Genomic DNA, 24,899 nt, shown 5'->3' with positions numbered 1-24,899 from the left:
GTTTTAAAACCCCATGCAAAAATGTACAACCTTAACTCCCAAGACTACTATTTAATTAACAATGTGAACCTGCACTGTCAGATAGAATAGAATTGAGCTCAATGCTTCTGTTTCCTCTAAGGAGGAATGAAGCTTGTGGCTGTGTGCTGTTTTTTCTTTTTTTTTTTTTTTTTAAAAGCATATTGTTCATCTGAGCTGTAGTTGAAGTTGGAAAATTTGGTTTCTTTCTCACAGCTTGCTGGATTGCTATCAAGCAGCATTGCTCTGGCATCAGCAATCAGCATTTCCATTAAGCTTGCAATTTTCACACCGTTGGCTTGCAGTTAGGTGGGAACAGTGAGTAGCAGGAATGGGAACTATATAAAGAAAGTAAAAGATGGGAAGTGAAGTGGCCTGTGCTACTGATCCAGGGAGCAATGGGTTATGCCAGCAGGTGCTCCAGTCCTCTGGCAAGCTGATTTTTCTCATTAAGAGTACAGGCTGCTTTCATGCTTATACCCCAAGAGTCATGGGGAGAAAAGGGAACAGCTGTAGAGTGCTGACATGCTGGCGATGGGGAGCCTGCCAGTAGCTGACTGCTGGCTGCCGTGGAGCTTTGGTGGCCAGGAGCGCGAATTCGGCAGCGGCAAGAAGGGAGGCAGCGGTGGCCGTGGTTAGAGGAGTGTCCAGCCAGGTGAATTGTTAAAACTATGAGCAGCGTGCTCCCTCCTAATCAGAGCAGAAGGAAGGACCTGAAGCATATTGAATAGTGATGTCGATGAAGCTTTTATTAGTTTCCCTATGACTGCAGCAATGGTGCAACAGTCCTGTTTTCTAGGGTTTTGGTTGATTGACGGGAAGCTGCAGGCGCTGTCCCTGAGTAATTGGTTCGCTTGTCCAAGGATGCTGGGATAGTTTGTGCCTCAGGGGGTTCTGGTGCATTAGTTTGTAATAGCAATGTAGCTATTTCTCAGACATGCTTCCTATCCCTTCTGCTCTGTCCTGAAACTACCACTGTTGGTTCTTTTCTGTCAAACCCTGTCTGTAGATAGTAATTTCCTGCTGAGTTTGGTTTGATCACTGTTCTACTGAGTGTCTGTCCATGCTGAATGTGGTCAGATCTGCACCCTCTTAGCACTCAGGTCATCTCAGCGTTTCGTATCTGAGCCTTTTTCTTCCCCCCTTCTGTAATTCTCTTCAGGTATAGTATTTATTACAGGTGATTACTCTGTTCTGGGATCTCTCCTCCTCCTGACAGCACAATGGGATATGTGGTTATCCTAGCTTAGCTCTTCCAGTCTGGAATAGGAGGGTGGACTGGTCCGTGGTTGTGGTGGTGTCATGTTGTGAGAGACTGCTATTTCCACACTGTGCTGTGGCTTCTCTTGTGTAAGGGGATCATGCTGAATTTTGTAATCTGGAAGAGCGCTATGAGAAAGCATTGTTTGACCTGTTATTTTTCAACAGACATTTGATGTTGAATAGTTAGAGACAGAATACTGAGTGTAGGTGGGTCTTGGGTCAGACCAGGTACAGCCAGGGCTGTTCTCCTCGGTCTATACTTCCAGTGCTGCTGCAGACAGCGTGTGCTGTTTCCTCTTTCATCTTGGAGGAACTGAAGCACAGAAAGAGGAATTGAAAGCACACAAAGTGCTGGATCCTAAGGAATGTAATCCAATTTCTTCTTAGCTCCGATCCAGTACACTAATCCTTACCAGATCTGGCTCACCATGTTCTGTTATGTGTGGTATGGACTTTGCCTTCAACATATATATATATATATATATGTGATGAGGCTGGCTGTAAGAGTTCCAAGATGGTTACTGTGCTGCTGGAGCATTCAGAGACAGAGGATTTCTCTGGAGCAAGGAATTATTGCCCAGATGTCATTATCAGCTGCCCTGTAGTGACATGTGGGTGTGGATCATCCTAAGATGGTTGTGAGTTGAAAGACTGAAAGCAAGACACTGAATATCCTATTGGCACAATGATAACTTCCAGAGAATGGGAAAATCATTGTTTTTCCTACTGTGCCCTGGAAGTTGGAGAGTAGGAAATCAGACGATTTTAATAGAGTACAGGATCCTGTTAATTGATGTCACACTGCAGCTTCTGAGGAGCCCTCACATCTCTTTTTCTCTCTTGCTCCTTTGTTGAGGGCCATTATATGCACCATTAGAAGATTTTTGTCCGGTTAGCACAGCAGATGCAATGACGGAGGCCTCCATACTGTGCGCAACCCATCCAAGCTCTCATTGATGTGTGTCCCAGGGCTGTTCTCTTCTGCTCTGTTGTGCAATAACACATCAGAGCCTTATGATGCTCTTGGCAGAGTCTGTGCTACATACTGACTTGCCCAAGGGATAGTACTACTCGGGTTTTTTTTCCCTTTTCTCTATCTAACCTACCCCCACACTCCTGTTGTATTACATGGGATCCGAACAGTAAACACTAAGACACTAAATAGATCAAAAACTTTGTGAATCCCAAATGTGCTGAGGCTGAATTTACTTCTGTTTAAAACAAGGCTTACAGGGAGGGAAGGTGAGTCTGCTATGGGAGGAGGAACAGGGGAAGGAGGGGAGTTCAGGGTGTCTGTCCACAACAAGAATTACCTCCTTCCTGGTAGAAGAGAAGAAGAGGTGCTGGCTGCCCACAATCTCTTTACAGAGGATTGGCTTGAAGAAAGGCAGCAAGTAACTGAGCAGGGGTACTGCTGCTCCTCAGCAAACTGGCCACGGGAGCTGATAAGGGAAAGCATCTGTTCTCAAAAGTGGCTGAGCGGCAGAGGAGCTGAGAGCCTCTTTCACTGCAGTTATTTCAGTTTAAAAAGCAGGGAGGGTATCTGTAAAAGCTGATGATGTTACTTTTCATCCTCTGGCTATAATAATCCTTGGGGGAGAAAATTGCTTAAAACCCAACCTGTATGCTTTACACCACTTTCACATACAGCCAATCATACGGCTTCAAGTCTAATTTAAGTGTCCACTCAATATGCTTTTCTACTTGGTTTTGAGGCTGTAAATGTAGATGTTCAAGGCTGCATGCTCTTCTTGTTGATTTAAGAAGTAGAGCCAGTGTGCTTAGCTGGGTTCACAAAATGAGGAGCTTGCATGCAGATACTGATGGCTGCCAGTTTAGTTCAGTTATAGCCTCCTACTTTTGTTGCTAACAAAGTTCTAGTGACACTATAGCATTGTGAAATTATGGATGTTTCAAGACTCACTGTAGTGGGTGTATTGTGTCCTGGTAAGGGATGCCAAGGACAGGTATTTTTAGAAAAAAAAAAATATTCTGGAGGCTATTGCAAAAATGGTGCTCTTTTCCAGTTAATGTTGAAATAGATCCCATGCCCACACCATCAATTGCTATTAAATCCTGAAGCAAAATTGGGATAATGTGGTTGAGCCCAAGCAAGGGCCACAATTTTGTCTGCCTGTGCTGCTGAGAGATTGAACTGCTCCTCCTATGGGAAAAAACCATGGATAATTTCCTGGCTAGTGTAAGAGGGCAGCTTGCAGATGGGATATGAGAGGCAAACAGTTGATGGCAGCAGGGAAAAAGTGACACATCTGGTGTGGCTTCAGGTTACTTAGGAGTAGCAGCAGCAGTGCCCCGTTGGAGCTCAGGGGCGGGGGGGCATTCAGCCAGTTGGACCTTTGCTCTAAGGGCTTATTTTGTGTGCATGTAATCATCACTGAAAGGCAGTGGGCATACGTAGCTGGATCTAGAAGTCGTTAATCCTGAAAACTCCAGGGCATAGCTGTCCTAATTTTCAGTGCAAGGTCTGCCTTATAAGCAAACTGTGGAAACACAGATAGCCATAGGTTTAACACCTCATCTTCCACAGTGTTCCTGTTCCTTAAAGCCACTTGAGCAGCGGCTTGTTCCAGGATGTGCTGGTGTGGATAAAGATCGGTTGCTCTTGGAGCATTGATGTAGTGTATATCCTAATTAGGAGCACTGCAGCTTTGTCACGAGTGTGAGGTTTCCAAGCAGTGGCATAAATTTGCCTGTGCAGTGCACACAGTGCCTGTAAACCTGGCAGATCAGCTCTTCTGACCAGCTCTGACCCCAGGACTGAGTTTTTTTCTTCATGTGAAGCACATCCCTCTCCTTCTTAGTTCTTAGGGAAGGAACAATGCCGATTGTCTGTAAGTGGGCTATGATGCAGTGCAATTCAGGTATGAAGATTGATTTCGAGCAGCAGTAATCTCTTGTCTTCTTTCAAACTGGAACAGGGAAATTAAACATGAGCAAATTCATCACAATGGCTGGAATGAACATAGGAGCTATTGTTGGGGTAGAGTAGAGCAACAGTTCTCCTTCATGTGTTATCAGCAAATAGAGTAGCATGAGTGCTTCAGGGAGGTATCTGAGAAATACTGCAGTGGGTGACTGTAGGGTATTTGTCACTGTCAGTTGGTGAGTGCTGGTGCTCTAGAAAGAGATGGTTAGGCTTGTTCTTTAAAAAACAGTGTCTCCTCACTATGGGCAGCTTTCATGTTCATTGTGTTTGGATGTTCAGTGACTTCTCATCATGCTGTGCAATCAACCTCTGCCAAAGGCCTTTCAGCAGCATTCTGGTGGGAGAGTGAGAGGCAATGGGATGAAGCAAGAGTCTTTGGGCCACTTCTTATAGCAAATCCAGAGCATTGCTGTTCAGCTTTCAGATGTCCTAACTGCCAGTAGCTAAACAGCAGCACCTGGCCACGAGGCGTGGCGACATGAACTTGTGCGGCTGGGAAAGAGGTAAACTATGTTTGTATCTATTAAATAGAGAAATGGACAATAAGCTGTGTGACTGAGCTGCAGGGCAGCTGTCTTCAGTCCAAAGCACTGGCTGCAGGAGACGGTACTTTTTTGCTGTGGAAGCTTGGTTACCTTGGAAACCAGTTTTTAACTGGATATCTGCTCTGATGGAGAGCCCATCTGTACCTGCTACTTTGTTTTGAAATGGCTGTTTTACAGAAAAATATCTGTCAGGAGTGTTTCCAGAGCTGGATTATTGTTGAATCCAGGCTCTGCTTTTGGTCCCAGGTGTTTGAGTCTGATGATGAAGTGATGATGGTCTGGGGAGTTGTGTGGCTGGATTGAAGAGGTGTTAGTGTTCCTGCTTTGTGAGGTGGGCTGCTGTCATTGGAAGGAAGAGGCTCTGCTGCTGCTTGTGAAATCCTGGAGTAAATTCTGAAAAACAAACTACTTCCATGCCTGGAGTTTGCAGAGAACTTTATTCCTTCTGGTTTGCAGTTCAGCATCAAGCCGCTAGCTGGTAGATTAAGCTGAAGTAGCTTCTGTCTGTGATGAGTAAATGCCCCCACTGGGACTGTAGGCTTCCCTTTCAGGGGACATATATAAACTTCTGATACTCCTGATGAACTTCCAGTATCAGAAGGTGGTAGTTGCCAGACTGTATTGAGAGACTGACAATTTTGTTTAATTCCACATCTTGCCAGTCTCTTCACATCTGTCTTTTTACTGTAGGTTTTTTTGATTTTACCTTTTCTGAACACTGTGTAATCCTGAGGAGGGGAAGGATATCTAATTTTTGTCCTTCCTTCATTCCTGTTCTCTGTGTTTTATCTACTCCTATTTCATAGCTTGTACCTTTAGGCTGAGATTAATGGTCTGTTCTGTTAGCTGTGGGGTTCTCCCAAACTGGTTGTCTTGCAGATTACTGGGTGGCATGTAACAGGGGTAAGAACAGGTTAATAAATTCTCAGTGAACCTGTAACAAATTTGGGTAATGCCTGGCATTACTCTGTTAGATGTAGTTACCAATTAGTAGGTGATTAAGAACTTTTTTTTCAAATGTCTGTATAGCATTCCAGCTTGACTTTGCAGACCGTCTAATTCCAATGTTTTGAGTCTTAAAATCTGCTGACTTCAGAGCGGAGAATACATTAAGAGTCTCTTCCAGGCAGGCATCAGCTTTCAGCCCTGAGCAGCCGTAATGCAGAAAAAAATAGCTTTCTTCTTTGAAATTTTCAAGAACTAGAAACAACAAGATAAAGAACTTTTCATTTTGTTAAATTGTACAGAATACAATTGTGTATTGTAAAATCTGTTTGATTAAAGCTCTTTTAGCCAACCTTTTTGTTAATTCCCACTATTGCTAACTGATTTTGGGTGGTTACAGCAGGAGCTTTTGTTGTTTTCTTAAGACAATGTGAACCAGATCTGTAATCTTTACTGCACAGCCCTAGATAATTGACACAATAAAGTACCGTATCCTGCCTTGTACCATTGCAGCACCGTTGACATAGAGCTACAGAAAAACTGTGCCATGGTTTTTGTTATTTTTTGTTACTTCTTTTTAACTGCATGTATCAACAAGAGTGACAGTTTGGGGCTGGCTGCACATACATCATGTTGGTGATATATGAAATAGAAACGAGACAGTGGGATTCTCTGAGCCCAAGGCTCACTTCAGGGTCTGGCAGACAGAAAAATCTCCTGTGAACTGACTAAGCTAACAAGAGATTTACCTTGAGCCTGAGCAGATTTGATTGGGAAGTCAGTGAAGGAGAACAAATGTGGGATAGTAAAATAGCTGTTACTTTCCTGTCCAGCACAGTATTTTAGCCACAATTCCACATCCCATATGAATTAATATATTTCTGAGAGGTGAGCAGCTGGCATTTGGGTTAGTTTATACTACGTGATGAAAATGCATTTGTATTTAGGTGACTTGTTGAGGATGGCTTTGTTTTTAGTTTTGTTTTAAAAATACGTATTATTTTCTCACAGCTTTGATCAACTTGTTGAAGTTCCTCATGTCTAATGAGACTGTGTTGCTGGCCAAGCACAACATCTTCACCCTTGCTCTCATGGTGAGTACAGACACAGCAAATCTTCTTATTTTAAATAAACTAATTAATTTTGAATGAATCTGAGGAAAGAATCTAGGATTTCTGGCCTGGTAAGGAGATATCAGAACAATGCCACAAGGCTGAGGAATATAGTCGTGGTTGGTTTTCCGAGTTGTTTGGAAAGGACAGTGCTTGGACGCACTTTTAGGATCCGCTTATTGAAGCGAACAAGTCTGTGTGAGAAAGGGCTTAGTTTGATTCCAGATTTGGTAATGCTTTTTCTTATTATGTAGACCTTTGTATACAAAATAATAGGAACCTGTTTTCCTGGCCCCAGGTACAAAATATTTAAGCTTCTTGTCTGTCACTTCTGTCCTATAAGGAAAATAATAGATAAAGTAATGAAGTAACGTAATACTGCGTAATGGGACTGAGAGTTACTTCTTTTAAGGTTTTGGTCATAGTTCGTATTGTTTCTGTTGCAGACCAGGTTTTGTGTAAATATTCCTGCTGTAACTTCTTTTCACTTCCTTGTATAGGTTGTGAATCTGTTCAACATGTTCATCACTTATGGAGACACCTTTCTCCCCACTCCCAGTAGCTATGATGAGCTGTATTATGAAATCATTCGGATGCACCAGAATTTTGACAACCTTTATTCTATGGGTGAGTACCTCCTGACTGGTCAGGAGTACTGCTGTCTAGAAGTGAGGATGATGGTGGAGAGATGTTTGTGTCAGGTGGTTTTTGTCTATGTTTTATGTAGTAGGACATGTTTGATAAATTAAGAATTGAGAGGGATGATCTTGTGAAAGGGATAAATTTTTTTACTTGGTGAAGAAAAAAAGGAACAGACCCACTGCCTCTCTAGCAGCCACTTACTGTGACTGGAAATACAGATTTATTGGCACAACTAGGAATGTGGTATTTCATGCATCTTCATGTAGTTTGCATCTATCACATTTGAGAGTTTCAAGTTGGAGCTGAGGTGCAGAACCAGCCAGCGCAGAGGAACAGTCAGAGCAAACCAGGATTTGGAAAAGAATTTGAGAAACTTATAACAAGAAGCTTGCTGTGCTAGACAAATCACATCTACTGCACTCATTGCCAAAACAAACCAAGAAAACACAACATAAACCTCCTTGCAATGACAAACGAATCACTGGACTGAAGAATGTGCCTGCTGGCAAAACAGGGAGAAGCTGCCATCCTTCAAAGAGAGAGAGGCTTGCTGGAATGCCACCAAGTGACACCCAGCAGGGAAGAGAGGAACAAAGGAGAGCAAGGAATGCGTGGAGGCATAATCAGGCAGTGTATATATAGGAGCCAAGGGTAGCTGCAGCAGCACTGGTGCAGTCTCTGCATGCTTGAAGCTGTGAAGGAAAGAATATGGCTGTGTTCTTTGTTTGGTTTGTTCTAGAAGGAGCTTTTCTTCCCTTCACCCCCTGCTCTCTTCTTGGTGTGATCACCTGGTGAACAACAGGAATTAATATAAGTGTATAAGGGGAGTTAAAGGGCAGTGGGAGAGAGGCAGTTGGCTACACAACTCTTCTGTTATAGCAGAGAACCATCTTCACATAAATAAAAGTAGCTGAATACTCCCAGCAATTGCAAGAAGAAATGAACTGCCCTTTTGTACAAATTTCCTACAGTTTTCTTCAGTTACATAAGGGATCACTTGGCCATTTTTGTTCCCCCTGAGCACATAAGAGTTTTTGCTAACCCATTTCCTACTCTCAAGGACTGCAGCTAGTAAGATGAGGTGCTTTTACTAGCCAGTGATTTTTCAAACCCATCGCCTGCAGAAGCTGAAGGGAAGTGGAATGAAAGAATAATGCACTCAAATACTTACTCAGTTAGGGCTACATATCTGACCTGTTGAAACAATTCATTTGTCTCATGAATGTTTTCCATCCTGCTACACAGAGCAAACCCCTTTGAATTAACGTTGTTAATGCCTGAATGGAAACTCTCTCTGAATACATTACTTCAGATATTCAAGTACAGTATCTCTGTTTGACAAAATAATGTTACTCGGAGCTGGCTTCTTTTTTTCTGCAGATGACGTGTAATGGTCGCATAGGAAGTGAGAAGGTAGCACTGTCTCAAGTTGGTGAGGGGCACAGTTTAGCCAGGTGTCCTGACAGCTTCCATTGGTTTGTCAATCCATGTCACTGGGGCTACAGTCACGCTTCTGTCCCATAGCTTCGGGACATTTGTTAGCACAGAAGACAAAGCTGCTTTATCCTTTACTTTTCCTGTTAGTGTGGCTGAAACTTTCCACAATGCTAGCAGAGGTGTAATCTAGTGGCCTTCGGTTTTATTTGTTTGTTTTTCTTGTCCTGAATCTGAACTTTATCTGTATCTGCCGGACTGAAAGCTTCTCTCATGCGGTAATAGGCATGAATATGCAGCCACTGTGCTTATGGATTCACTCGTAGCATCTGTGTTTCTAGATGATCCTAAATTCTGATGATATGCTGTTCCTTCGCGCCTGAGTTGAAGGTGACCCTTTCTTATGGAATGCAATATCCGGCAAACCCTGTATATTCCAGTTCATAGAAAATTCTCTTCTGTTCAGGCAATAAGGGAAGTTAATCTAGTAATGTGGTATAGGATCTGTTATTGTTTCTTTTTTACCAAGAGATGTGCAGGTAACAGCCACCATAGAAACACTACAGACTCTAACGTAAATAATTATTTTGGGTGCTCTAGCAGAAAAGAATTTGATTTCCTAGAAGTTCTTTCTATTGCGGAATGTTTCCAGATCTGCTCCCAAGTCTGTCAGAGACCATCTGTGCAACAGAAAAACACCCTCATTCCTACAGCCTGCCCTAATGTGGTGTGTGATTTCCCTGTGCAATTCCAGATAAACAGGGAAGTAAAGAATCCATAACTGCTGGGCTGGTTTTAAATCACAGCTTGTAGTACAGTTCAGATGGAACCTTGCTAAAATAGAAGCTGGAGGAGAAAAGCAGAATAAAAGATATCGTAGACCTGGGATGCTCTCCTGTTTCTGGGGGAAAAGGACTTTAATATGTGGTGATAAAAGCAATTAGGAGGACCTAGGCTCTTCTATCTATTCTACTTGCTATATCCCAGTCACTATCTTATTCTCCTCATCTCTTCCATTTTCCTTACATTTCTTTGATGGGCTCTGAAGGAGGTGTTCAAGGCCAGGCTGGATGGGGCCTTAGGCAGCCTGATCTAGTGGGAGGTGTCCCTGCCTATGGCAGGGGGGCTGGAACTAGATGACCTTTAAGGTCCTTTCCAACTCAAACAATTCCATTATTCTATGAAGGGAAATTCTTCCCTGGATCACAGGTTGTATCAAATCTGTCCTTTGTTTTGATGTGGCTCCTCACTAGTATCTCAGCAAAGCAAATTTCTTTGACGTTTTTGGGTTAGAAAATTGCCAGTTCTGTGCCAGCACTCTTAACTGTCTTTTTCTTTCAGTTCTAAGGCTTTCTACCAATGCTGGTCAATGGAAAGAGCCTGCAAGCAAGGTGACCCATGCATTAGTCAATATTAGGTAAGGAGTACAAGAAACATTTTAGAGATACTTGTGTCCTCTGTGACTGCATTCTCATCATGACACTTTCACATTTGTTGAGTTGAATTTGGTTTTGAATTTGTTATCCTTGTTGAGTTAAATTGCTGCTCTAAACAGGGCCCACTGGGATAAAGAGAGGATCACCAGGGTTTGATTGTCCTCTCTCTAATAATTCTCTCAGCTCTTCTGTAAACTGAGTGCTTTCAAAGCATGGCACAGGCTGTAATGAATTAATCCTCACAGCATTCTTGGGATAAGTTATACAGTAGGGAACAATGCTGTGCTGGCAGAACAATTGTGGACGTAATGGATTTCTGTTGCGTGATTCTATTGCAATTCTGTGAAGCTATGAAGGGGACTTTAAGCCGGCTGTAATAAGCAGATTTGAGGCCTCTTTTAACATTGCAAGATTTTTGTATGTTTAAAACTGATTATTTGAGGACATTTCAGTATTCTCTAAAACCTCTTCTTCCTGTTCAAGGGCAGAAGTTGTGTTCTGCTCGTAAGGCTAAGGAATATCTAGGAATGCTTTTATGCTATATTGCTTCATGACAGCAATTATTTCTTTTCCTGGCTTCTGAAGCAGCTTGTACCAACCAAGCTGGATACTGAGAAAGAGGCTTGTGGATCTGATTGATTGGAAAATGGAAGAATGTTGAGGGAGAGAATTTGCTGTTTAGCTATTGGCTTGTAAACAAACCATAAAAGATGGGAGCACTTATATTGAAAAAATATCCGTTCATCACTTTTCCAGTCACCCCAGACACTTGGTGTCTGTAACACCAAGTAGCTCAGTACTTTAGTACACTGCTAGTACATGTCATTTTCCTCACTACAAAAGAGATTGTCTAAGACAAACTCTCTGAGGGCATCTTTCAAGTCAATATACATCTTAGGTGTCTATAAACCACCGTAAAGGTTCTCTTAGTAAGTCTGTAAGTTTAATAATATCACATATGGCTCCTGAAGATTTATTTTGCTACTATCCATATTTTTATTTTTTGTAAACAGACATAAATGAACGCTTGTGGGCAGACTCACTTGTGGGCACTCAGAATGAAGCAGCAGAATGGATAGCTGTTAGAAAATTAATGTCATTTAATGTGACACAAAGTGTTAGCCTGGGGAATTCTCTGTATACCCAGAGAGAGAAGTTTAAACTGGGAAGAGATAAATGCAGGTGGTTGCAGAGGGTTTCTGCTCACCTCTGGTTTGTGCAAACAAGATTTTGCATTGGCTCCTTTCCTGTTGGCTTAGCAGCTGCTTTTGTAAAAATGAGCATGCTACTGAGACCAGATACCACCAGAACACTGGCACCGTAGGAGCCTTTCCGGCACTGCCTGTGCCAGACATGTTCAGTGCGTGGTGCTGTCTGGAACTAGTGAAAACTCTGATGCATTTTTCTTCTAGACTTCTGGGAGTTTTCCCCTGCTCCACTCAATTGCTGATGTATGGTGAAATTTTGTATGGTCTTTCATTGTCTCTAGGAGTTTTCATGAATGACTTTCATGGCTTTTCACTCAGTGACATTAGACAAGGTCTAAATTAGAGATGATTCAAGGCCTGGAGAGGGATTAGACTTCAGAGAAGTTAGTCTGTCTGACTTAGCCCATTTCCTTTTTTTTTAAAAAAAAATGTGGTTGGATGGGCATTTCACCTACTTGGTTTTTTGTCACAGTAAAAATATTACATTTGAAGTTTCTTTAACTGTATGGATTTCAGAACAGCCAGTTACTGCAAGTTTGAGAAATCCAAAGGTACTGTGCTTTTGTGAAGGTGACTAAACCATCGTGCTGTCAGAGTGCTGACTAGGACTAGACGCCTTTTTTTTGAGAGAACTTGCTTTAGAAAGTTTCAAAAGACTTGTGTCGGTACATGGAAGGTGGATGAAGTGATGGGTCTGTGATAATGGAATACTCTTTCTTTGGCCTGAAGACTGAAATTGGATGTTTGAAAGTTGCAAATCATAGAGCAGAAGGATGAGAGGATAATTCTTTGAGGAATGCCTCGAGCCTTCCAAGATCTGAAGCTTTCTGCAGTCTGTTTGGAAAGATCATTCTGCCCTGGTCTGTTGGCTGTCCCACTTCTGCAGCAAGGTCTGTAGGAAAACCCTTAATACCAGGGCCAGCTGTTTGCTTCTGGTGTTGGAGCAGGGGTGCAAACCAAAGCTGCGTGCACGTGTACTTCTTGCTCTGTGTTGCAGAGTCAGAGACGGTGTAAGCTCCAGTCACCAAAGGGGAACAGGGAGAGGGGATGCTTGAGGAGAATAAACCCTTTAGGGCTGCCATGCTGAGGGCTTCATTAATGAAACACAGTATATTACTGAGTGATCATATTTTCATAAGATGTGATTATCTTATGAATTGATAGAGACATACTGGTTAGAATCTGGCTTAGCTGCCTACTGCCTGGATTGCCTGTTTGTTTGTGCCCCTGGGGTTTCCCCTTAAGACTTGTCTTAGCATATGGTTTCTTACTTGGATGCCTTTGCCGTGAAGGGGATGAGTTTAGAGAAATCCACCTCATGTTGGAGTTGTCCCTCAGCTTGTTCCATTGTTCTGGGAAGTTTTTATGAGCAATGATTACCTGCTTTGTGCTGTAACAGTGCAAAGTCACCCCTTGGTTTAGATCTTCATCTCATTACAACAGTTATTTAAAAATAAATAAATAAAAAGTGTAATTTTCTTTTCCTAAGGCTTTTGGTGGGAAAGATAAATGCAAAAACATCTCTGTGTACATGCATGTGGTAGGTTTGAACAACTGTCTTAAATTCTCCTGCATTTCTGTCAGGAGAGGAGTGGTGAGCTGCTTACAGCTTTTCAAGGGTGCAATGCTTTTTTGTTACAGGAGTAGTTGTTGGGGACACACATGAAACAGTCCTGCTTGTATCCCATAGTGCTGGAGAGACAGGGTCGTCTGATTAATTGCTTTAATATGAGTCAGGATGAGAAAGACCTGGGGAATCTTTGACACAATCTTAGTTAAAATGAGCTGCGGAGAGAGATCCCGCTTTGTGTATCCTGTTATGATATTAGCTGTACTTTTTAGCTGGACTGCATTCTCCAGTAGGCAGTCTGACTGAGCTTTGTTGTTGCTGATTATCTGTTTTCTGTAGTCCTTACTCCAGTGAAAACAGCAGTCATGAATGTTCCTTTTGAGTATTGAGAGACAGGGAGACTATTCCTACCTACTCTCCCTACCTCTCCTTTTTACAGGTGATTCATAACTTCTGTCCAACCTAAAGTAAATGAAAATTTGAAGAAGAGAGAATAATAGTAGCCTTATCTGTCTGAAATTGTACATAGCATATACTGGAATGAGAGATCCCTGTTGCTGTCCTGCCCTGTAATAATGATGATGATGTCTGCCTGTGCATTTGTCTCTGTGGTTTACATAAGTAATTGAGACGTGATGGACTGCAAGATACAGCTGCAGCGCTGATGGGTTTGAAATAAGAGGCTGCAGCAGTTAGTGGTTTGAAAACTCACCTTCTCACCTATGAGGAAATAAGCACATTTTGAGACAAGTAATTTTTTTAAGCTAACGAGCCTCTTCAAGATAACATTGTGCAGGTTTGCATTTAATGAGAAGTTTATTAACGCAGGGTTCAAAGGGGCAGCTTCTGATTGCTTAGTCAGTGAGGAAGGTGGCAGCCGAATCCCTGTATTCTTTTAATAGACTTTTTCCTGATCAGGATTTTTTTCAAGGTGAATAAATAGATTAACTCAATGATTAGTAGAGTGAGTTTCCCCATTGTCTGAAATTCAGTCCCATCATAATTTTTAAAGTAATTTTATTTTTCTCATTGAAACCCTTTCATCAAGCACAGAGTAAGTTTGAGGTATGGAACTAGGTGATAGGATTTCTCTTTTAAAAAGGCGTTTTGCGTGCTGTTGTAGCATATGCTGCAGTCCTTGCTTGGGTGCTTTCATTCACTTTCGTTCCACATGAGCCACCTTGTACGATATTCTTTCTTTGTACAGGAGGTGATGCTTCTCCTAAGGCTGCTCTTGGGATTGTAAAGGAGAGACTGGGGATTCGGGAAGAACACTTAAAAGCATCACATGGATGTGTATAAAATGGTCATGCTTGCTACCAGTCTGGGCAGGAGCACTCTGAAGGAACATTTACAGTTTCACTTAGGTGAAAGAAAGCCAAACTGGGCTGTGCTTGTTTGTTGTAGGATACCTGGAATCCTCCTCTGAAGCTATAGCTCACGATAAAATACGAGCACTCCATAGAACTGCGCTTATTGAAAAGCTTGACAGAGGAGGAGGCTCCATTCATGTATTTGTTAGAAAGTGACTGGCTGGAAGCAGTCCACACAGTACCTTCAGCATTGTTCCACTTTACAGCAAAGGATTTAGCATCTGTTCATGGGGAGAGAAGAGCTAAACGATGCTGACAGTCATGTTGTAGTGGATGGCTGTGGCATTTATGCAGGGGACCTGCTGATAGATAAGTGCTTTTCTATAGAGCAGAGGCCTATGGATTACACTCAGCTGAGACTGTGTGTAGAAGTGTGCATACATACATATACTTACAAATATATATATTCACATGTAAACCACACACAAACATCTTGCCTTTGACAATGGGCTAATTTAAAGTCATAATTTCCAAGCTGAAAAAAGCATGCCACTTGCTCATTTCTGATTTCTGTGACGTGAACAGTGACTGTTGGCTAAGGACAGCCCAGTGTTACTCCCTTCAGCAGTAGCTGTTGTGCTGGGTGCGTACGTACGGTGGGACTGATGGACCTTGCAGAACTTCTTGGCTCAGGCCGGCAGAGGCTGCTTGGGCATGCAGGTTTGCCTGGTGTGGTCTGGAGTTCGTTCCCTATCGATTTTAAAACTTGAGGGCCACCACTGGTGGAATAACAACTCCATTGAATTGTTCACTGAGGTGTGTTTAATGGTAATGACCTCCGACGTGCTGTCACTGCTAATCAGTCTGACAGAGCTCAGATCGCAGGCCAGTACTAGACAGTCAACAAATTTTTTTTAAAAAAGCTACAAAACCCAAGGAGAAACTCCTAAATGTATTTTATTGATACTTTACAATTCTAATACAATTTTGCCAAGCTTAAGGATCAAATTATTACTAATATGCTGTAAGAAAATCTTTATGCTTTATTCACAGAAACAATTTGAAGAATTAGTTCACACTTTTCAGGTGGTAGCCTTAAAAAATTATGATGCTGAAAAACTGAAACTGGATTCTAGATGAGGATTCTGGCTTGGTTCTAGGTCTTTCCTAGGACCTCTGATCACTTCGCTACTCATTGAAGGAGCAAAGTTAGTAGATGCTTCCTGTGATTTCATGTGTTTCTTGTGTGCTTTTCTTGTTACATAAGGATTCTGGCACAGCAAAACAGGTCCTGAAATACCATAGTGGGCGAACTGGAGCTTGATTTCTCAGAGTTCATCTGCCACCACTGCTTGTTTTTCACTTGACCTTAGGGTATTCTGGTATGGAAAGTTCATTTGCTAGGAACAACAAATTTTGATGTGAACAGATTCTAGAGTTGGCTGGCACCTGAAGAGAAGAAGCAGGTGGATTGAAAGGGAAAGACCTTACTGCCAGGCCATTGTGACCAGCAACATTTAACAGAAGAATAAAAAAGAATGAAAGAAGCACTTCTATCTCAGGGTGCATTGTTTCTCCTTTTCATGGCACTCTACCATATTTACAGTATATTTATTAATGTTTAGTGTTTTTCTCTAGACATGCAACTTCAGTGTTTCATTTCTTTCGCATTATATGATTTCTTCTTGAGACAGTGGTGTTTAGTTTCCAGTTATTGCTGTTTATTTACTAGCTGATTCGTCTTGGTGTGCTTCTCTTACAGAGCCGTAGCCAATTGCATTCTGCTATAATTTTCCTTCATCCTTTCTCATTCATGCAGCGGCTTAATTAAACGTTGTCTCTGACACTGGCCCAAATCCAGAGAGCAAATCTGTTAGCTGAGTGCTGTTCCAGTTCCACTAACGCAGCAGTGTGGTTGAGCAAGTCAGGTGCATCCTAGGTCACCTTTCTTCATTCTGCCAGTAACTTCCCTTCCCGGGCAGCAGCAACTGAAATGGATTCTGACAATGTCAAACCTGTTTTTTCTTTAATGAACTTTTTTTCAGTAGGTTTTCGGGAGGATTAATGTCTTTGGATTTTTTTTCCCTGGTGACTTAAGGTTTCTAGAGCTCATGCTGATTTTGAGCAAAGCTGTTTATATGGCAAAGAAATGCCTCTATCTGAGATGCCATGCTGCAACTTGCTTTCTTCAACACACTTGAAAGCTATGTTGCAGGGATCGCTTTCTCTATAAAAATCTCATCTTGAATGTAAACGAGTCTTCTGGGATTGGGGGGTTGAGCTTGAATTGGAAGTGATTTATTCCCAGGACGGCAGCCTTGCTTGACTGGCTTTCTTACCTTCTTTTCAAAGTCTGCAATTGTATCGGCTACTTTTGTCTCCTTTTCTTATGTCATGAAGTCAACAGGTTGCCCTCTTAAGATAGAACTTGCAAAAGGATCCACTTTGGTATTTCAGCTGCTCTGTAAGGATTGCCATAAAGCTGAGGCATCTGTTCAAGGGAGGGTTGTTTGCCAGGCAGAAAGGAAATTCTTCGACAGCACAGATGCTGTTTGGCAGGCTCTTCCTAAGTTCAGCAAGTATCTCAGTTCACGCAATTTTCATAAGGTGAACATCTCACCGCAAAGTTTACTCCCTTACAAGCCTTTGTCTTCCTGCCATTTTGTTGGAAATGTTTCTTTCTTGCAATCTGAATGGTTTGGAAGGTTAGCCGAGATCTGTAGGCTACTTAGCAAAGTTTGCTGAGAAAAGCTTCGTCCGTTACTGAAGGATTGTGACCCAGATTTCATCTACTATGTACCAAGTGCAACTGTCCTGTGACTAGGGGAATTTGTGTCTGTGGATCTTATTTACTGGATTCATGGGTACATTTTCTGGGACTAGAAAATGGAGTTGGTTAAGCTGCCAGCAGGTTTTTCTTCAAAGCTCTGTATTCGGCTTTGGAAATGTAATGTTTGGCATATAGTTTCTGCTTTTGTGCTGGTAAATTCAGGGTCTGGAACTTTGGGAGAACAGTCAGTAGAGGAGAAAAGTGAAAGAGATTTCTCAATGTGATTGTAGCTTCCCGTGTGATTTATGCAAGTGACTTTGCACTTGTTGTTGCACCAGGAAAGAAATTCTTTCTTGTTTTGCTTGCAAAATACCTTTCTGTCTAGAAACATAAAAGTAGTGGAGAATGTATGTTTGCATTGGGAGTGGTTTTGGTTCATCTCAGAGGTGGACATAGTATTTTATTGGTCAGAACTTATTTTTCTGACTTGTTTGCAGATACTTTGGTCTTGAATCCACTTGCTGGGCACAGACAAGTTAAGCATGAGCTCAGTAATAGATTAAAGCATGTACTGCAGAGCTAAGATGCAGTCTTGTAACCATCCCAGTGTTTTTCTTGCAGCACAAAATCCCAAAAGGCATGCTGTTTTTTCACTTTCAATGGTTGTATTGTGTTTCATCCTGTTTATGAGAACAGTCTTAATTATTTCTGTGGTGCTGTAGCTGGCCTGAGTTCAACTCTTAATTGATAGATTTCAACCTTACAGTCGACATCTTTGGCTGCTCTAATGCAGCCCAGAAGCAAGACATGAATAGCCTCTGTAACGAAATTCTCTTGGCTCCAAGAACTGGCCCTACTGGAACATGATTGAAGCACAGTTTGAACCAGCTGTTTATAGCTTGTCAAAACTTTGCCCATGCTGTTCCTATTCTTTGGGTAAATATAAGGGACTCTGATCTCCACTGGTCTCAAACCTAGCTTTCAAGATTTGCTTTAATGGAGAGAGAACATTAAATGGCTTTCATCATAACCCAAACAATGTAAAAATCATTGTGAGCTTACATAAAACCTTTATCCCTTGAAAAACGACATAGTATAATGCTGGTTTGCTCTTTCTGTTTAAAAGAAATCTGTTGCTCACAGCAGCATCCAGAATTATTATTCCCTATGAAAGTCTGGGCTGTGGGATGTGTTCTTACAAAAAAAAAGCTTTTTAAAATCCAGTAACGTGTATTTCTTATTATCTTATACTAGTGGGGGGGCCTGAGATTTGGTTTTGCTCTAGAATTGTAAATGCTCTGTAAATTCTTCCTGTACCTGCTCATTAAGTACATCTGATCATTAAGGTAATGAAGTACCTTCCTTACCTTGAACTGGGAGCAAGGATAAAACATTGTTAGTGTGACTGCAGAACTGCAGTCTGTTTGAAGACTGCACCAGAATCTGAAGCTCAGTTCCCAGGGAACTGTGAGAGGAGGGCATCTTGTTTGTAATATTTTGTTGATTAAAAGAAACACACATCCTAGCTTTCTAAGTTAAACCAATTGGGTTTTAGGAGCTCTTCCCACTGAAGGCAGAGAAGATTGTCTTGCCCCACCAGCAAAATGGCTTCACAACCATCGGTGAATACTGGTTGGTGTAGCCAAGACTAAGTAAAGTAAAATGCTGCCTGGAGGAGAAAAAAGGGGGCTCAAGTGAATTGTGATATTTTTTTCCCCCTTCCAAGATGTGAAAATATTAATCTGTGTGTTCAGATAGAAACCATAAGAGATACCAGAAGTTCAGGTGGTCCTGAATTAAATTGGCTGAAGTGCCAGGGTATTTGAGAGAATGCTGCTGTTTGAGAATCCCAGAATGCAACCTTTTGTTATTACCCTTTTTATTCTTTAGGATCTTTTTTTTTTTCTAACTTGTAACTAGAAGAATAATTCAGAAAATGATGGTGTCATGCTTCTGAAGTAGCAATTTCTGCCTTAGCTTTGAGGACAGATTTCTGTTGCCTGTCTCAAGGGATGCTAAAGGTTTGGCAGTCAGAAATGCCCGTGTGCTTGGCTGTTTCTCAGCTATCAAAGCCAAGCAGATTAAGGTAACGGTGATCTCATGAAGAATTAATCTGTGGCAGGTAGTGGATTCTGATATCTCATGCTGGTAAGGCTTTCGTTGAAAGATGTTACTCTGGCAAAACTGCCCCAGTGTGCTTCCTCACCCTGTGCTTCTGTGATTGTTTGGATAAACTGAGTGTTGCTGAGCAAGCTGACTCACCTGGCATCCATTCCTGCCACCCCTTCTGTAGGGAGCAGCCTGCGTTGTGCAGCTGCATGTGAAGAAGACTGAGGACCTGACCAGGATAAAACTATCTAGGTGGGAAAAAAAGGACAAAACAACATGTTTTAGACTTGGGTCAGTTCTTGAGCTTTCATTGCATACAGATATGTGAGTAGTTGTGTCAGCCCTGTGGAGGGTGTGCGACAAGCAGCTCAGCTTCAGGGGCAGCAGGACAGTCTCTCTTAGCGGCACTGGTCTGTTACACCAGTTTTAGGCTAATATGCTGAAAAGTGTTTATGTCCACTGGCATCAGTGGTCACTGATGGGACTCTGCAGGGATTTAAGCATGTGTTCTGCTTGTGCCATCTTAGCGCAGAGTGGTTTTGATTAACTGTTCTTGCTGTTAAGAGAAATATCGACACAAGCATTGCTTAAAGCTTCAGTTTTCTGTACTAGGCTTGAGACAGCACTGCCATGAGCCCAAATAGTGAGAACTCGGGTGTTGCTTGGCTGGGAGGCTTGAGTAGGAAATTGCTGACATGTTGGCATCTTGCTGCAGTGGAGTCCTGGTTGATAGGATGTAAAAGCCTGGTTTCAACGTGTCTTTGTTTGAGGGTGGCCGAAAGCGGAATGACCTTAAAAGCTCCCTGGCAATCCTTTTGCCTGACTTTGCCGTAAGACTTTGAAAGCCCAAAAGCTTTTTCATGTTGCTGCTTTAGCAATTAATGAGGTTATCATTTTGTGTGTTAATTACAGTGACATTTTTCTTCTCATTAGTTGTATTATGGAAAGTTTTTGAGTCTGTGTGGGATGGGAAGTAATGCAACCTTTGTGGCCAAGGGAAGGATGATTTCAAACTTTAAAGCACTGAATTTCAACGATGGGTTTGGGTACTGTGAAAAAATGCTTCTATCCACTATAGAAAATGTAGCTGACAAGTGCTTTGAGGGCCGGATAAATGCCTTGTATTCTAAACAAACTTGTGATGGTGCCCACACTTTGGATGAGGAATTTGAAGCTGAATCCTTCTTCCAGAAGGTTGTGTTGTGTTAATTAATGTAAAGCTCCTGCTGCTGACAGAGGGATGCGAGTATGATATACTTAGTATAGTGTCCTTCATGAGGTGTCTGAAGGATTAACAGGGAGCCACTTAAGCAGGGCAGTGCACATGAACAAAGGCCAGTTGCTTTTACTTATACTTTTTTATGATTATTTAATGTCCTTATAATTTTGCAACACTTTGCTTTGGAATCTGAGCGTGACATTAACATTTTATGGACATTTGTGATGAGCTTTCCTGAGCCAGACATTCCCTTCTAAACTTGGAAGGCAACGGGTCTGCTGTATGTTGTTCTTGATTCCTTTGTTCATTAGTGTTTGCAAGCTAGCCCGTTTCTGACATCTTCATTCTCATTGAAGGAGCAGGCTGTGTAAATCTCACTGGATCGCACCTATTTTTCTTCCTTATTTGGTGATTTCCACTCTCAGCATAAACTTCTGTCAGAAAGGAAAAGCCACAAAACAAGACTACTCCAAGTTTGGCTAGGAAATAAAATAAGTCAGATGGCAATAAGGGAGATTCTTCTCAACGTGGGTGATCCCCTGCTGGAACAGATTGCTCAGGGAGGTTGCGCAGTCTCCATCCTTGAGTTATTAGCATCTTGCCTGAATGCACAGTGAGCAAACTGGTCTAACTAGCCCTATGCTGAATAGAAAGTTGGATCACATAACCTCCAAAAGTCCTTTCCAACATAACTCATTTTGTTTGAGAGAGCCGTCTCCTCACTGTGTTGTCAAATGGTAAAAGAAACAAGAAAGCTTGTGTTTCCTCTGAGTGTGCTGTGCTATATGTTAACTCTGGGTCCGTCTGCTAACAATGCTGAGGAGAGCACTTACATAAATCAGTGGGGGCTTGTGGTGCTCGGCCTCTATATTCTTTCTCTGAAAGGTGAGAAAAGGGTAAAAACTAGAGAATTCACAGTATGTGTTGCTGCAGATGCCCAGTATAGTCTGCTGTCTGTGAACTTATCAGTAAATTGGATCCTCCTGATGAGATCCAACTATGCAACTCAGTCATTTGTGAGAAGAAACTATTCTCAGTATGATTAATGCTGTAGTTGATGATGGGGACAGAAAGCACTTCTCTGAATAATGCCTATAATGGCATATTCCCCTGTGTGTATGTTTAAAGGAAGAGTCTATGGTTATATGAAATTCAGGGCATTTAAGAAGCAGTTAATGACAAGTGAAAATGATAGCTAGGGTAGATTAATTGTTAAATGAATTGTACTTGTGCTTGCTGTCATTTTAATGTGGTATTGGTCTAACTCTAAGTATAATGTTATATAGCAGGAAAGCATCCGGAAACAATACTGTGCGCTTAGGTTTGTGTCAGAGGAGTTCAAGGGCTTGGCCATCAGGAGTTTTCCTCAGCTGAGCCATCTTCTTGCTGTGTTTGGTTTTTGCTTTTACTTTGGAGTATCAAAATCTGTACTTTGATTAATTTTGCTTTTATAAGTTTTTCCCTATGCTTTCTTGTCAGTGCAGTAAAGCAGTATTATTTACTCATCGTCAGTTAAATGTGAGTATTGTTTAAACTGGTTTTGGAATAAGGTAATACCAGCTGAACTTGGTCCGGAACACAGCACATGGATTTATTTTTTCATTGCACTTTATCTCCAGGACAATTTACTTAATTTTGATTTGGCATGGGGCTACTTTACATTCAAGCCTTCAATCTGAGCGGAGCATAAGGGAAATCATCGGGATGAAAGAGGACTGAAAGCAGCCAGGCATAGGTCTCATCCTGTCATTACTCTGAAGAAATCTGTCTTTTGAATTGATTCTGAGTGACAGTGGGGCAGGAAGGCACTGGCAGAAGCTGCGTTTCTCTAGCAAGCTTTTTTTCACACATAGCCCAGAGCGTTACTTGAGTTGAGTTGAGATGAAGTGAAATGTTACCACGTATCTTTTGATGAAGTGTAGTGGTCCTCGTTAAGATTTAGGTGCACTTAATTGTTCTTGGGGACCTTTTTTTCTGTCTGGTAACACTTTTTTTATTTTTTAAAGCATTTGCTGTTGTTTAGAGGGAAATTGGTTGGGCCCAAGGGCACCTAGAGGGTGTGAGCCTTGATTGCTTTCAGCCTGCTAATCTTCATGATCCAAACTGTGCACTCAAGCAGAACAATATTGCCCTCTACACAGTAAGATAGAAAAATACTCAACAGAAATCCTTTCCTAGAAAAAAGCCCTCAAATGCATCTTCTATAAACTTGGGTGGGAATAGGTGCAGACCTAAACAACAGGAATCTTCATCTCCTTCCAAAGGACATTTGGTGTGTGCTTTGCCCAATCCAACAAAGTGAAAACTGGTTGTTACTTACGTAGTGGGGAACACGAGTACGGTGGAAGCTCTGAAGCTAGAGGGAACCGTGTAACACGAGCAAATGAGCAGGCAGTACCATAAATAAAAAAAAGGTGAAAGTGAAAGGATTTCTAACATTAAAAGCATTGAGGGTCTGCGGTAGTTTGCAATTGGTTAGAAAATCACAGTCTAAATGGATCTGGTTCAGGGAAGGCTTATCTTGTGACTGAGATACAGAGCGCAGGTAGGAGATGACTGCTGAGGTTCTCAGTGAGCAAGAGTTGTTTTAATTTTTTTTTGGTTTTAATTCCCCTTGTCCCCGTCATTAATGTTATCAGCTCCAGGCCATTACGGAGATGGGTCAGATCAGATTGGTCAGCGGATTAGGACATGATTCAAATAGTCTGGTAAATACTACTGGAATGTTTTTTTAAAGTGTAAGGCCTGTAAAAACTTGTAGCTGCTTTTTATAAGTTATTTCCTTCCTGCATCAATGATTCAGAACCTATTAGTGTTAATAGGCTTGCTGGTTCAGAAAGACTGATGCCACTCCCTCCTGTCAGTCAGGGATCACTTCTCCGCTAAAGGAAGACTGTAAATGTCTTCTGTAAAATTCAGGGGCTGGCTAACAAATTGCAGTTTAGAATACATTACAGATGATGGATGTGATCTCCTTAAAGGGAAATCTATTCGCTTGACTTAGTGCTCTTACGATTAATTGCTTGCCAGATTAAATTGCTCCATAAAACGCAGGCTACTTTATTCGATCTCTTCGTGATGAGATTAGCGAGGCCATACTGGCTCTTTGTATGTTAATTACAATGGTATTTTCTTCTTTAGTTTAATTATTAAATTGTTTAGCACAGCATGCTTTTTCCTAGCCTGAGGAAAGATGTCTGTATTTTTCTTTTGACCACCATTTTATAATCTTACTGCCCTTTTCCCAGACCAGAAATATTCTGGGTTTCCTGTACAGAAGTGGCACACGCCGTAGAGGACGCGTTCTGAGGCTTTGCTGTGTTTTTTCTTTGTTGTGCTGCTGAAACCCAGGAATGGTGCTAACCTCACACAGGTTCACCACATGACGGTTGAGGGTAAGGAGTGAGAAATGTCTGAACTGAAACTATAGAGGCAAATTTCCAGAGTTGCCACCCAAAAAGGAGTTTATCCGGGTACTGAAGCTTGGTTTTCTGCTCCCGTTGAAAAGTGTAAAGCTCACCAGAAGGGCAGATGTTTGCTTTTCATCTTGCTCCAGCAGTTCAGTATTCTCCATACTGCTGAAGTTTCAGGGCAAACTTAGAGGGGAAAACCATGTGGATTTTCCTGGTTCTCAGAGCCCTTCTCAGAACTTGCTGAGCATACCCAAGACTTTTTTTCTGAAAACCATGAAAATGGAAACACAAGAAGCTGAACAGCACCAGAATTGTGGCAACAGCCTGAAATTATTGGAGGAGGACAATGGTAAATAATTCAAGGAAAACTTAAAAAAAAGCTATTTTAACTTCTCATTAGAAAACTTGCCCCATCCGTTAGGATATGAGTTCATACTCCCTTCATCAGAGTAAGGGACCTGGCTGCTTGTGCACTACCCACACACATGCACAAACCAACCCCTATCCTTTTCAACGCTGGGCCTGGGATTTGCACATATCCTGATGTTTCCACAGCACCATTTCAGCAGCTCTGTTGTAAACTTGTTGGTTTTCTTTGTTTTCTTTTTTTTTTCCCCCTACTGTTTATGCTGCTGTACCACTGTAGATTAAATATTTAAACTGCACCAATTAAACTGTCAGTTGTGGTGTTTAATATCATTCCAGTGTCTAGGTCTAAAGTGAAGCTTCTCTCTTATCCAGCTATAATATCTATTTTTTATTTGCTTCTTAGCTTAACACTTCTCCCTCGATAAACAGTATATTATCTTCCATTGGAATTGATTCCCAAAGGCAAGGCGAGCTTTTGTATTAATTAACCTGGTCTTTCATTTGCTACGTATCCAGAGCTTAGAAAATTCAAAAAGGTATAGGATAACCAGGAAAATTTCAGAAAGGAGTAGGAAGAATGACTGAA

General features: G+C 41.7%; 1 protein-coding gene across 1 annotated transcript in view; it reads left to right on the top strand.

Annotated features, from left to right (window-relative positions):
• The window catches only part of ARMH3 (armadillo like helical domain containing 3), a 127,364-nt gene that overhangs the window by 48,829 nt on the left and 53,636 nt on the right, over nucleotides 1-24,899 (top strand). The window contains exons 21-23 of the mRNA XM_069882508.1: nucleotides 6,730-6,812; nucleotides 7,331-7,457; nucleotides 10,248-10,323. Of these exons, the coding sequence (XP_069738609.1) occupies nucleotides 6,730-6,812; nucleotides 7,331-7,457; nucleotides 10,248-10,323 (286 nt within the window). The remainder of the gene's footprint in view (nucleotides 1-6,729; nucleotides 6,813-7,330; nucleotides 7,458-10,247; nucleotides 10,324-24,899) is intronic.

This window comes from Phaenicophaeus curvirostris, unplaced genomic scaffold, assembly GCF_032191515.1.
Source record: "Phaenicophaeus curvirostris isolate KB17595 unplaced genomic scaffold, BPBGC_Pcur_1.0 scaffold_160, whole genome shotgun sequence".
NCBI classification, from domain to species: Eukaryota; Metazoa; Chordata; class Aves; order Cuculiformes; family Cuculidae; genus Phaenicophaeus; species Phaenicophaeus curvirostris.
Note: the sequence above shows the minus strand (reverse complement) of the source record. Positions and strands in the feature narration are given on the sequence as shown.